At 54.9% G+C, this 12,794-nt stretch overlaps 3 protein-coding genes across 3 annotated transcripts; 2 read left to right on the forward strand and 1 right to left on the reverse strand.

The window, feature by feature from the left end:
- Positions 1-452: 452 nt before the first annotated feature.
- On the forward strand, positions 453-1,887 carry DICSQDRAFT_50147 (uncharacterized protein; the record flags this gene model as incomplete). The annotated part of the gene is made up of 8 exons (XM_007361491.1): positions 453-664; positions 718-858; positions 925-989; positions 1,047-1,081; positions 1,152-1,198; positions 1,260-1,286; positions 1,387-1,602; positions 1,737-1,887. The coding sequence occupies 8 exons, from the start codon at positions 453-455 to the stop codon at positions 1,885-1,887; spliced, it is 894 nt and encodes a 297-aa protein (XP_007361553.1).
- A 1,807-nt stretch (positions 1,888-3,694) lies between these two features.
- DICSQDRAFT_13978 (uncharacterized protein) lies at positions 3,695-8,873 on the forward strand (the record flags this gene model as incomplete). Its single annotated transcript, XM_007361492.1, has 3 exons — positions 3,695-3,824; positions 6,820-6,941; positions 8,760-8,873. Coding segments are annotated over 3 exons (366 nt in total), but the record flags the coding sequence as incomplete, so codon positions are not given.
- A 1,080-nt stretch (positions 8,874-9,953) lies between these two features.
- DICSQDRAFT_152260 (Metallo-dependent hydrolase) lies at positions 9,954-12,768 on the reverse strand. Its single transcript, XM_007361493.1, has 13 exons — positions 12,451-12,768; positions 12,352-12,398; positions 11,936-12,289; positions 11,844-11,882; positions 11,678-11,787; positions 11,488-11,620; positions 11,339-11,438; positions 11,069-11,273; positions 10,930-11,007; positions 10,862-10,874; positions 10,680-10,805; positions 10,564-10,629; positions 9,954-10,514 (listed from the first exon to the last, which is right to left on the reverse strand). The coding sequence occupies exons 1-13, from the start codon at positions 12,668-12,670 to the stop codon at positions 10,407-10,409; spliced, it is 1,599 nt and encodes a 532-aa protein (XP_007361555.1). The 5' UTR covers positions 12,671-12,768; the 3' UTR covers positions 9,954-10,406.
- Between the last annotated feature and the right edge of the window lie 26 nt (positions 12,769-12,794).

Here is a 12,794-nt window from a genome sequence, read left to right on the forward strand (position 1 = left end):
TTCCCCCCCCCTCGTCGTCGTCCTCCTCCTCGACGGCGCCACTCTTGTTACGGATGGGGACGGCGACTCCGGGTCGCCGTTGGCAGATATGGTGTGAGTGGGTAGGTGCGGGTCCTTACTCCACACGCTGACTTCGGTCGTGGTCCGAGCACGCTGGTGCAAGTCTTAAGTGACGCGCTGGGTGGAAATGTCAAACAATCTCGGATAACACGCTTACTTACATACCTACCGTACCCTGTAGCTATGTTTGTTATAAGACAAGAAAATAATAATAATAATAATAAAGCAATCAACGCTGCCAACGCCAGACACGTTCGTCTCCCCCACGCCTTCCGCTTTACCTGCATCTCTTTCTCCTTCGAAGCAGTCCTTCCACACATAGACGCTGCCCCAACTAAAGCCTCAATATGCCTCTCCTCATCCCCCCCTCAGACTCTGTCTCCTCGTTCGCCATGACCCTCCCCTTTCATACCATACTCCAAGCCGCAGCTCAACCCATCGCGAACCTTTTCAACCTTCCCCACCTCCCTGACTACTTTCCCACCCTCTTCTACGCCTTCCTCGCCTTCACCGCAATCCATCTCGTCATCTCCCCCTTTCTCAGCGCTCGCATCTTCCCTCAAAGCTATGGCAAGCTTCGCTCACGGCGCGCCGTCAACCAGTGGTACGCCCTCCTTCCCAGTGCCCAACCTACTTCCATCCCTAAAGCGCGAGCAGGAACATCCAAGTCGTATCGCTCTTCCACGTCTTCGTCGTCCTCCCCTTGGCTATAAGCTGTTTCCGCTCCGAGACGCTCACTGCCGATAAACTGTACGGATGGGATGACCGGGTGGGCACGACCGTTGCAGTAGCTTGCGGGTGAGCTCTCCGCCTAGTCTTTTTTCGCTCTCAAACAGCCGTCCGACCGGTGCACCGTCTCGTAAGATACTTCATCTGGGATGCTTTGGACGCGATCATCAACTTTGACGACTTGAGTTTCCTCATCCACGGTGAGCTCAGCGCGATTACCCCTATCATCTCTCGTTGACCTTCTGCGGGGCTCCCAGGCGTCTTCTGCTGTACGCTTTACATGATGACCTTCGTGAGTACCCCTCGATCACCATCCCTACCCCACAACTTCGCGCGTCGCTGATCGACTGCACGCTGCATAGCGGCCGTTCCTCGGTTACTTCGCGCCTCGCTTCCTCCTCTGGGAGACGTGAGTCCTCCCTCATATCACATGCGAACGTCGCAACACCTCGCTTACCTCTGCCGTACAGGAGCACCATCTTCCTGAACATCCACCGGTCCGTTATCTCACTTTTTCCAGATAGGGGGCCCTGCATATTCACGAGCTACCACACACCGCCCCCGCACGTGTATCGCACGTTAAACGGGCGAACACAGGTTCCTCGATAAGACGGGCTACACGGGCAGCACCGCGCAGTGGATCAACGGCATCATCCTCCTCTCGACCTTCTTCTCGTGCCGCATCGTCTACGGGTGGTACCTCACCGTGCAGTTCATGGAGGCGCTCTTCTCCGCGCGCGCCCAGCTGCCCAACAGCTACCTCTTCGTGTTCTGCGTCGGGAACCTCGCGCTGAACACCCTCAACATCATCTGGTGCGTCTTCGTCTCGAACACTCCTCGCGCGCGGCTGCTCTGCGACGGCGGTCTCGTACATCTGTGAAATGGCATCGCGCGCGGGGGTGCTAGGTGCTGACTGAGCTTTCGGTTAACTGACACGCTGTTGTCAGGTTCTACAAAATGATCTTCGCAGTGCGCAAGCGGTTTGACAAGGAGGCGAAGCCTCTCACCTCGGACAGCGCGTCCGTGCGCGCCGCTGCTGCTAATGGCTCTGCGAACGGTCCCGCGGCCCCCGTGAACGTCGATGGGGCGACGAACTGAGACCGCCTCGCGCGCCAGCTTTGGCACTTCCGTTTTCTGGCGATCGCGATCGGTACCAAACTTCGCACGTTCTTGCTCTTTTCTCGCGGCAGGACGTGCGCACTACGCTGTTACTCTCGTGGTCATAATGGGGGCTGGTCGTCGGGCTAATTGCTATTCTACTTGCTGCCGCTGTATCGATCTAGGTCCTGTTGTACACTCTGTCTTCGCGCGTACTGACAACCTATGCAATCGCATCCCATACCGATTCCGCTTCGCGTTGATCACCCGCGACGTGCGTGTCCTGCAGCTGTGATGCGCGCAGTGGCTTTGAGCTGCGCTCTAGTCTGAACCTGCTACGGTCGATGAACACAGAGCGTGCTTGAGCGCAGCAACCTGCAAGTGCGTGCGGTATGGTGCCGTTTCGCGCGACTCGCGCTGCTACGCAGACGCCCGACGCCAAAAGGGATGCTTCTTCTTATCCATGCGCCTGCGGTCCGTGCTGCGGTAACATGCTACCGCGCGACCATGGACTCGCTTTTATGCCCTCCCACAGAGCCCGTCCGTCCTCACGATCGCCCTCGCTCACCCCACGTCTCACTCGTCTCAAACCCCTCTCGTTTCCTGTGAACTAGTACACACTACCATGGCCCCGGTCCAGTGCGTCGCGTGCAAGGAGATCTGGTCGAGCAAGAGCAAGTCGGGCAAACACAGCCTTACTCCGGGCCATAGGCTCGTGTTCGTCTGCGTGCCGTGCGCGAAGACGTTCACCGCCGTGGCGGACCTCCTGCAGCACCAGACCGCGATGGGCCACAGGGACCCGGAGGAGCTAGGCGGCGGCACGGGCAAGTCTGCGTCGCCCGCGCCGCCTGGCCTAAGTCGGCCCGTGTCAGTGCACGCGTCGCACGCGTCGACCGTCAGCGGTAGCGGAAGCGCGTCGCCGAGCGGGGTCGTTGTAGGAGAGGGCGGCACGATGGACGGCCCCGCGTGCCCGGTGTGCCAGATGGGGTTCGGGGCGTACGACCAGCTGGCGGAGGTGCGTCGCGCCACATGCGCTTCTCGGAGTGAGCGACTGAGTGCTCACGCTGGATATGATGTCGCGCTTTCCCCGGCGGCGCTGCCTGGTACCGGTATCAGCACGTCTCGCGCATGCTGCCGTGCGCCGGGTGCATGACCTGCCTGGACCCGTTCCAGACGCTGGAGGACCACTACTGGGACTCGCCGTCGCACCCGAAGTGCAAGCCGTGCGCGCTCGGGTTCGAGAACCTGGGCAAGTGGACCGAGGTCAGTCGTCGCCCTTGCCTTGCATGGGCCTTCGCCCGCCCGACGTTGACTGACGGATTCGTGGCGCATCCGCGTTGGCAGCACAAGATCTCGTGTCCCGTCGCGCCTTTGGGGAGCAGGCCTGCTCCGAACAACTCGAACGGCAGGGCTGCTGGCAAGCGGCCCACGCTCCCGAGTCCCCAGCCCGTGACCGGCCCCGCTCCGAATACCTTCGGAAGCACTTCACTCGCGGTAAGTCTCGCTGGCTGTGACGAACGCACTGTGCGTGCTGACTATTGCGAAAACAGGGCATCGCCGTGTCTGTGGCTAGCTCAACATCCTCCTCAGAGGACGGCTTCCGTTCGACTTATCGTCCCGGCCATCTACCGAATGCTTACTGCAATGGCGCTGGACCGTCGAGGTTCGCACCCACCCCGACCGGCGGAGTGCCGGCCAGGGCTGAAGCGGCCGTAGCCGAGGTACCGTATTGCGTCTCCTGGACGTACAACGCGCGCGCGACTGATCGCACTGGGACTGATAGACAAACGGGACGACGTCCTTCTCGTGCAGCAAATGCAAGACGCAGTACGCCTCGCAAGAGCTGCTGCAACAGCACTTCAACCAGTCGACCATGCACCATACCTGCAAGACGTGCGGGCTGGGCTTCGAGACGGCGGCGTCTTGGGCTACGGTCAGTCTGAAACCGTCGCGTTTCGTAGTTTCCCGGCCTGACTTTCCCCGCAGCATAGGGGCAGGTGCCCGCCTCCCGGATCCTACAAGGCGGATGCGCCGTCTGGACCAGCCACCGTGAGTTGGTATCGACTTATGTCATTCCTCAGCCTGACTACATGTTTGCCAGACGGATGGCCCCGCTGCGCCGGACCCGGCTCGAACGCCGCAGGCAGACCACGCGGCGCTGCCTCCCCAGCCCACGGAACAACGCAGCGAGGTGGGGGCACCAGAGGCCAACCCATCGGCCGCGATGATGCTCGCCTCCACGATGATGCTGCCGTCGGAGGACGGCAGAAGTCCAGCGTAAGCGGGGTGCTTCGCAGCATGCTCCTTGGATTGCCATCTGAGCGAAACCTGCAGTGCTTCTGTATCGACGTCGCGGGCCAGTACCCCGATTTCGGTTCTGCGGTCGACCGCGTCATCGGGACCGTCGGTGGGCGGCCCTGCGAGTTTCTACACGCCCGCCCTGTCTAGTCGCTCTGTGTCGAATTACGGTATGTCCGTGGGGCAGGTACGCGATGGCTCCCTGACCGCCATCGAACCCGGAAACGTGCTGAAAGTGGTGTCCGCCCAGTCCTCGGCCGCTTCGACGCGCTCTCCGACTCCCGCACCGCCGAGGGAGTACTCTACTAGGCCGCTGTTTCAGCACGCGCAACCAAATGGGGGTCAACAACAGTTGGCGTCCCCCAAGAAGCGGGTATCCCTCCATTGCCGGTCTTGTCGGATGGACCCTTGTGTGGACCCTACTACGACCGCTTGCGGACACCTCTTCTGCCACAGGTGAGTTCTTTTTGCTCGAGATTTGGGTCTGTCACGGACGTGGTGGGCTGATGGCGTCTCTCGTTCCAGTTGTATCATGGCTGAGCTAGCGAGACATGGAGGATGTCCGGTTTGCCAGAGATCCTTCTTGACGAAGATGCACATAGAGGTCGAGGATGATTGAGTAATGGGCGTCGTCTCTTGCAGAGTAAGGATAGTCGGGCTGTTGGCAGCACTCGTGTATTCATGTTTCCTGTGTCCTTGGGATTTTAGTCATCCTATGTTCAGCGTGCCCGAGTTGCGTGGTAATGTCCGAGAAGAGAGCGCTTATTAACGGTACGGTAGCGACAGTGGCTTGTGCCGGTGCTGTCACCAGTCCCCGTGCTGGGACCTCGCATAGTCCAGGCCTGTTGATGGCTCGAGTCCGGGGCTCTTTCATCGCTCGACGCAACGGACGTTGCTGATCCAATGTGGGACTTACTGGGGCTTCCATCTCAGGTTTCACTCTACCTGGTCCCGTTAAACGTTCTCGCTGTAGCCGACGACACTCACCCGATTTCAGGCTGCGCTCCGACAGGGAGATTCTTTGTCCTTGAAGCGCAGCACTCGATACGTCCCGCCGACCTCCATCATCACCCAAGTAGACAACAATGTATTTACTGCCTACCATGAGGCTCGGCCTCGCAGGGCAATAAACGGGATCTAGAAGAAGAAGAAGAAGCACTCGATACATGGTTGGTAACGCCTTTGGCCATACGTCGTAAGTCATCGAAGTGGAGGTATCAGTATGATATGCAAGGCTTACCTGGGTTGGTCTTGGGGCTCCTTTAATTGACGCTATCTTCGCCCTTTTCCTTGCCGAGGGGCGTTCTCGGCACAGGTATATCCTATGGGATTTGCTGCTCAGGCGCATTGCAGAAGGCGGAAACCTTCCTTTATGCGCGTCTAGAGTACCGCAGCACACAACCGTTGACCGTGCGCGTGAGGTCTCACTCTTATCATCGTACGTCGTCCGCTCGAACAGTCACTCGTCCCTCCCGGTTTACTCTTGGGCATCTTCTCTCTACACTCATCGACACCGTCATGGCCCCTGTACAATGCAAGCAATGTAGCTGGGCAATCTATCGTAGCAGAGCAGCGTTCAAGATTACGCATGCAGGGTACGGGCATACCGCCGACTTCATCTGCCTCCAGTGCATGGACACCTTCAGGACTTTGAAGGAGCGCGAGATCCACATGGATTCGACTCGACATCAGGATCCAGAACATGCTCAAGTAATGATGGCTGCCGCCGCCGCCACCGACATATCCCTGTCGACCATACCCTCAATCAACGTTGTCTTCAGAAAATGTCTGCATTGTCGCGAAGATATTCCTTTGGGACAGATACATGCGCATTGTGGGCTCGCAGAGGAGTTGGCGAGTACTGCTCGTTGCTCGCCGTTTGAGACGGAGGATGATCATGCCACCAACGCAAGTTGCTTCTTTGTCGATTCATAAAACCGTTGTCCAGTTGCTCATTGAACTCTACGCATTCATATTCCGCAGAATATATCTACCGTCCCACATTGCAAATTTTGTACCATGAAATTGAGACCTCTTCAAACGCTTAAGGAGCATTACTGGGAATCAAGCTTGCATCTTAAGTGTCGGCCGTGCGTGCTAGGGTTTGGGAACTTGGAGGCATGGGCCGAGGTGAGACAGATGTTTCGTCCTCTGCTCACTGCGGACGTGGAAATGGCTCACCGAAGCTTCCTCTTCAGCATAGGGCCGACTGTCCTGTGTCCCCGTTTCAACGCACATTCAGCAAGGAAGCGGTCGGTAAGCAACCGGCAGCTTCTCTCCAACAGTGTAGGTTGAGCCTCGGCCCAAGTCAGCCCGAGTCCACCTCAGTGTCGGTATGTCAGCACTGCTACTACCCTTGCCACACATCCTAAGCGTTGTTCACTAGAGCGTGCCCGTTTCCAGCGTTACCGTGACTACACGGGAGACTTGTAGCGCACCCGAGCCGCCGCTGGTAGACATGCCAGCCGTGCTACCACCTATTTCCAGTGTAAAACCCGTGGAGGTATTCGAACCCCTCCTTGAAACAACGAATGAAGTTGTATGCTAATGTACATCTGTTGAAGTTGACAGTTCAAAAGTTGACAGTTCACTCGAGACACTATTGTGCGAAGTGCACGCTGCACTTTCCTTCAGAGCAAGCTTTGCAAAAGCATTACAGCGATTCGCCATTACACCCGATTTGTCGTGCTTGTGGACTGGGGTTTGAATCAATACTCCCTTGGGCGGCGGTGAGTTCACTTATAGAAACGGTTCACGTTTGAGGGGTGCCGCTCAACCATATTACACACTAGCACAAGGCGCGGTGTCCTCCACCAAACACTGGAATCAGGGGGTCTGAGGAAGAGCCCTCAAGTGGAACTAAAGATGATATGCTGTCGAATATTCATGTGTGTCGTCTATCCTTCTCCATTAATGCTTCAGGGAAGACATCGTATGCGATCGCAGGCGTCGAACACGGAGGTTGCTTCTGAAGTGCCTATGCTGAATTATCCCACCGCATCTCCACCGATCCTCAGCGACATCAGCCGCATGACTGAAACTACGTGAGTCTAGCTTCTTGTTCTCCGATCAATACGAAGATGTATTCGCAGCTTATCATAACGTGTGGGCAGCCTCCTCCCGAGGGCAGCATCACCTATCAGATCGCCAATCGGAAACAATGCCCGATTCATTCGTCCAAATAGTACTCATAACATCCAAGATGGAGACAATCAGAACACTCCAGTAACACCACGGCTAGCTGGACGATGCTCTGGTATCGATGTGGAGTCGAAGACGGAGGAACCTTCTTACCATTGTCGGTCATGTCTATCATGCCCATGCACGGATCCCGTTGTGACAACGTGTGGACACCTGTTCTGTCATCGGTGAGCGCTTAGCCATGTCCCGTATGACTGTGGTTTGACCTGCGGTTGACCAGCTGCATTGTGCGAGAACTAACAACGAAGATGCGCTGTCCTGTTTGTCAGACCATGTTCCTTGTAAGGCTGTGAGGGTAAGGCTGTGGACGAGTGCCTTGCAGCTCTGAGAAGACTGCATTCATAGTGTATGTGCTTATATATATGATTTAGCATTCGTCTGAACCTTGCGATTGTGACGAGTTGTCGTGTTCACGTTTTCGCTCGCCGAGCGCCTAAAGTTGTGGGAAAACATCCGATGAGCGCATGCAGTCGATATCCTGTGTATTGTCCGAAATGTCGATCAGCCCCTTCAGCTTGGCCCCTCGCTGGCTCTGAATTGCAGACTCTTGCTTGCTACGACAACAACGTCTATAGTTCAAGTTTCTGCTGTAAAGACAGTGCATGTGGCCTACAGGAGTCTGATAGCCCCTGGAACAGTTCTCCCGCTGACTAAGCACGCGAAGCTTCAATGCTGCGGTAATATGAAGTCCGCCTCGTTGCCTTGCGCGAGTTCGTTCCAAGCCGTATCTGCAGCTCTGTCACTGTGAGCTTAGCTTGCGAGGAGCCTCTTGGTCCTTCGAACTTCGCGCGGGATGGGTGTCAAAGTTAGGTGCTTTCAATGCAAAGTCAAGGTGCAAGGAAAGGCTACAGGTGGGCAACACGCCCAGGCTACAGGACACGTCTGGCAACCAGGGTACTACTGCACAGACTGTCTGGATACGTTTACCAGTCACAAGGAGTGCAAGAAACATATCGATAAGGAACACAAAAGAAATGCTTCTATAGTAGTCTCGCATGGGACAAAGCCACAACCCGAACCGGATAGGGTTCAAGTCGTGCCTGCTATACGAGGCGTACCGTCCCTATTTGGATTGGATTCAGAGACCAGTAAAGAGGTGCGTATTCACTTCGAGGTAAGTGGTAAATCGTTCGTGTTGAATCCAGTGGTATCTCTCAGCCCGGGAATTCTGAAGCGCCCTTTCCCCACGTACGTGCATTTCTCTTCCTCGCGAAATCCAATGTCGGGAAAGGTGAATAAGATATAGGTCGGGCAGTCATACTCTGTGAACACACCTCGCACTAGAGAGGAGGAGGGCGTGAACGAGCACACGGAGGTGATTGGCATACCACAATATCACTATCTAACATTGCTCACATTCATCGAGTCTCCAGACCCATTTCGCATGTAACAAGTGTAATCAACGCTTTTCCTCGGACATGCTGTTAAGGGAGCATTACACCGAGTCGCCCTTGCATCCGACATGTCACACCTGCGGCTTGGGGTTCGAATCCTTGGTAACGTGGGCTACAGTGAGTCTTAGGGTCATTGATCGCGGAGTGTACCCCTCATCGCTTCGCTAGCACAAAGCACGCTGCCCGCCTCCGAGAGATCCACAGACGGTGTCGAACGCACAAACTGGGGAAGAGGTGTGTGACTAAAGATCCGCGGCAAACAACACGAGTGACCTTCAGATATGTTGTACAGGTTCAAAGGGAATCTGGTAGATGCAGTAGTATCTCTAACACCCGAGACGACGACGTGGTTGTTACCGCTCCTGCTCCAACGGCAGCTTCCAACTGCGAAATCTCAGTCGAATCGTTGACTATCGACACCACCGTGGAACAAAGCTCCCCTCTGCCATCAGACAGTGGCACAATCTCGGTCTATGCGTCCGCCTCCTCGTCCATTTCTCTACACGATACACGAGAACCTCAAGCCACTTCAGAACACATTGGAAATTCGTGGTAGGTTACAGTGATGGATTGGCATACTTTTTCTGTTAACACCACCAATTCACAAGCGTGCAGGCGCTCTCTCGAACGCATAGTCTCACTGCCGACACGTTTTCGACGCCGTTCGATGGTTCCCACCGGGCTACTACTGGTGAATTGTCAGCTATAACGTCAGAAGTAAGTCTTTGAGTTCCAAGTTCCGGACCTGAAGTGTTAACGTTTTCCCAGATGTCCAATCCTTCTGATCCTCAGGCAGACAGTCAAACGTCCGGCAGCGTGACTAACGCCCTAACTCGATCGAATGAGTCACCTCGCCGATCAGGGGCGGCGAGCAACCTCTCCTTCCACTGCAGGGTATGTCTCAAGGACCACTGCAGGAACCCAGTTGCCACAGTCTGTGGGCACGTCTTCTGCCAGAGGTGAGGATTTTATCGGCCCTGCCACGCGAATACCACGAATCTCTCGTTGACCATTTCCCTCTTACACTAGATGTATTATTCAAGAGTTGGCGATCAAGGGGAGCTGTCCCGTTTGTCAAAGGACGTTCTTTGTGAAGTTGAAGGTCAATAGCTGAATGAAGAAGGATCCATGTGCGCCTCTAGTGAGCGTTCGATTGGAATCATCCTAGGCGAATGCGCGAGGGATTCTCTGAAGATGTCAACGATAACCTTACAGCATTGTCTTATCTATTGCGAAGCCATTGTCTGCCCCTTCGGCTGCAAGATGGCGAATATGACCGACGTGGTCATCACCCGCAGTTTGAGGCCGGGTTGCCCCTATTCTTCAGTGTCGATAGCGGCGCTGCCGCAAAGGCACCTACTCTCTTTCAGATCCCTTGCAATAAGTAGCTTGTATGGAGGACAATAGAGACGGAGGGATTTATGGGGAAAAGAAAGATCATATCCGCTCAGCGCATAGCACCAGAGCATCATTCCGACGACATGACCCCTATCGCGCCCAACTCATGATGGCTGAGACTCTAGTTTAGTAGCTGCCCGAGATGCGCGTAATTCTGTATGAAACTATCAATTCTGACCATCAACGAGTTGAATCGGGATGGAGGCAGTTAGTATGCCGAGACGGTCGCTAGTAATCTTCTCCAAAAGTATCATTGACCCAATCGACGAACGTGAGCCATCTCTGGCGGTAGAGCGACAAAGCTCGTTGCTGCTGCTCTGGTTGGAGGCACGAATACTATTCATCCTCGTCAGCGAATAGCTATAGCAATCAACGCCAAATCTACCTTTATGCTGTCTTGGGCCATCTCTTTCAACGTGATGAGTCCAGTCACCTCGCTCGCCACAACAACCTGTATTCTCATGAACTAGCGACTTCGATACATTCAATAGGAAGACTGACCTGAAAGAAGTCGAATGAAAGGCCCATGATTCCAAACATCGCTGGGTCGTCTGAGCTTAATGCAATGTGAATGCCTTGGCTCATCAGGATGGGCAGCGGGTGCATCGGCATAGAGCCCGTGTATCGCTACCATTTGATTTAGAAGGGGTCAGGCCTCAGCGGAACGAGATGCAGTGGCGTACCAAGATTTCGTTGCTGCATCGTACGATACGGTCAGTGAATTATGAATGAATGAAATGAAGATACGCACGAAATTGGACAGACTTCTACCGCAATCTGTCGCTCCCTGCATATTTCTAGAATCCTAGGATGTTTTACGAGAGAGAACCTGCATGATCATGTTTATTAGACACAAATTCACGGCAGAGGAAAAGCAGTGACACAAATACCCATGACCAATGCGCTTCGTCCCTAGGAGGATAGCATCATATAGGTTCATGTCCGCCGCTGTACCATCGCCGAGAGTCTCGCCGGCGTGGAAGATGAATGGAATGTGGAGTCCAAGCTCCTTCTGCCGGCGCACGAACTCTCTAAGCGGGGCGAAGTAGTAGATGAGCGGCTTGAGAGGATCTTCGTGTCCCACCAGATCGAATCCTACCCGACATTCTAATCAGCATGAATGGAGAAGGTGCAGCCCAGCCCCAGCATTTCGGTCTAACCACATATCAAGTGGGGAAATTCCTGCTTGAGCGCGATACAGTCCTCAAGATACCACTCGAGCTCTTCGGGGGTGCACACTCGTAAAGTGCTGTAAATAATCTAGGACGCACTTTCAGGAAAAAGCGAATAATGAACCCTGCAAACTCACCTTAGAGCCAACGAACTCGTCCGCCCTCCCTAGCTTTGCAAGCTTGTCTTTCACATCCTGAATGACACGGTTGTACGCGATAAGCCATTCACGATGTGGGACGTTCTCTTCTCCGCCTGCATCGATCATATGTCTATGCGAAGTCCGCTGATCAGGAAACAAGGGACATTCCAAGCCAAATATCCCTCACTTGAACCAGAACGGGACACGCGGCTCCACATATGAAATGCCGTCGTCGACCGAGGACAGGAAAAACTCGCGGAGATACTCAATCCAAAGCGGGAAGTACCGCGAAAAGCCCTAGTACTCAACCCAATCACGGCCGAGTTACCAGGAGGAAGAGAAAATGTATCTACCCGAGTTACAAAGAAAGTTGACTGAAACTTCTGCCAGATCTACGGGAGAATGGACATGAGCTCGCTACTCGGGATTGTCATATCGTACCAACCTTGTCTGTCGTATTATGCGTATGGTACGCTTCGGTGGGGTTGATCGTCAGCGCAGCGATAACCCAGTCGTCAAAGCCATCAGGACCGCCAAGGCTCGGGTCAAAGGTCTCCCTTGCACTAGCCAGCGGCACCCACGACCCGGGGGTGTATGCGTCGTCGGTGAGACTCGTCAGTGTTGTCCACTGGCTTTCCTTCAACGGGCGGAACTCTGGCAATGTGGTCGATATGGTCTCCCTCGTGAGCCGGACATTTGTGCGCACGTGGTATGCGGGGTACTTGAAAGCCAGGCGGAGGAGCATACGAGCGTTCACTGTCGCGTCGAGGTGGGCGTGCAACAGACCGCCCTTCGGCATCTACACTCATGTATCATTTGTCTGTCAACCATGCTAGACAGATCGCCGAATTGCGCTGGTACCTTACTGATAATATTGAACAATCTCGTCTTCACAATCGTTTCGCGGGCTACAACGCATTCGTTAGACACATGAAGGACAGCAAGATCTATGAGGTTTACCTGTTAAAAAACTCATCCCTGGAAACACATGAAGAGATCCAGGTGGGGGTGGTGCATTCGGGCCCCACACTGTCTCGTTCTCCAAGGCGCGCAACTTCCTGACTATGGCATCCGCTTTCTTCTCGGCGTCCGTAGCCTGATCGAGTGCGAGGGCATCCACTCTCAAGCTCCTGTCCTCCGCGATGAGACGGTCGCGTTCCGCCAGGTAATGAGCATCCATGACTGGCCGATAGAACTGTCGAGTCGCTTCGTGTTGCTCCCGCCTATATATACGTTCAAGACGCCCTAGATATGGCTTACAAGTGCTAGGACCTAGTCATATGTTCGCTACCGCGGAGTCGGAG

Source organism: Dichomitus squalens (genome assembly GCF_000275845.1).
Source record: "Dichomitus squalens LYAD-421 SS1 unplaced genomic scaffold DICSQscaffold_2, whole genome shotgun sequence".
NCBI lineage: Eukaryota > Fungi > Basidiomycota > Agaricomycetes > Polyporales > Polyporaceae > Dichomitus > Dichomitus squalens.

Bases quoted from the DNA above. Each gene is read 5' to 3' on its own strand.
- DICSQDRAFT_152260 (XM_007361493.1), bottom strand. From the start codon at position 12,670: ATGGATGCTCATTACCTGGCGGAACGCGACCGTCTCATCGCGGAGGAC. The intron at 11,883-11,935 runs GTTGGTACGATA...ATTCTCCCGTAG, and splicing joins CGCATAATACGACAGACAAG to ATCTGGCAGAAGTTTCAGTC. The intron at 11,788-11,843 runs GTAGATACATTT...GTTGAGTACTAG, and splicing joins CAACTTTCTTTGTAACTCGG to GGCTTTTCGCGGTACTTCCC.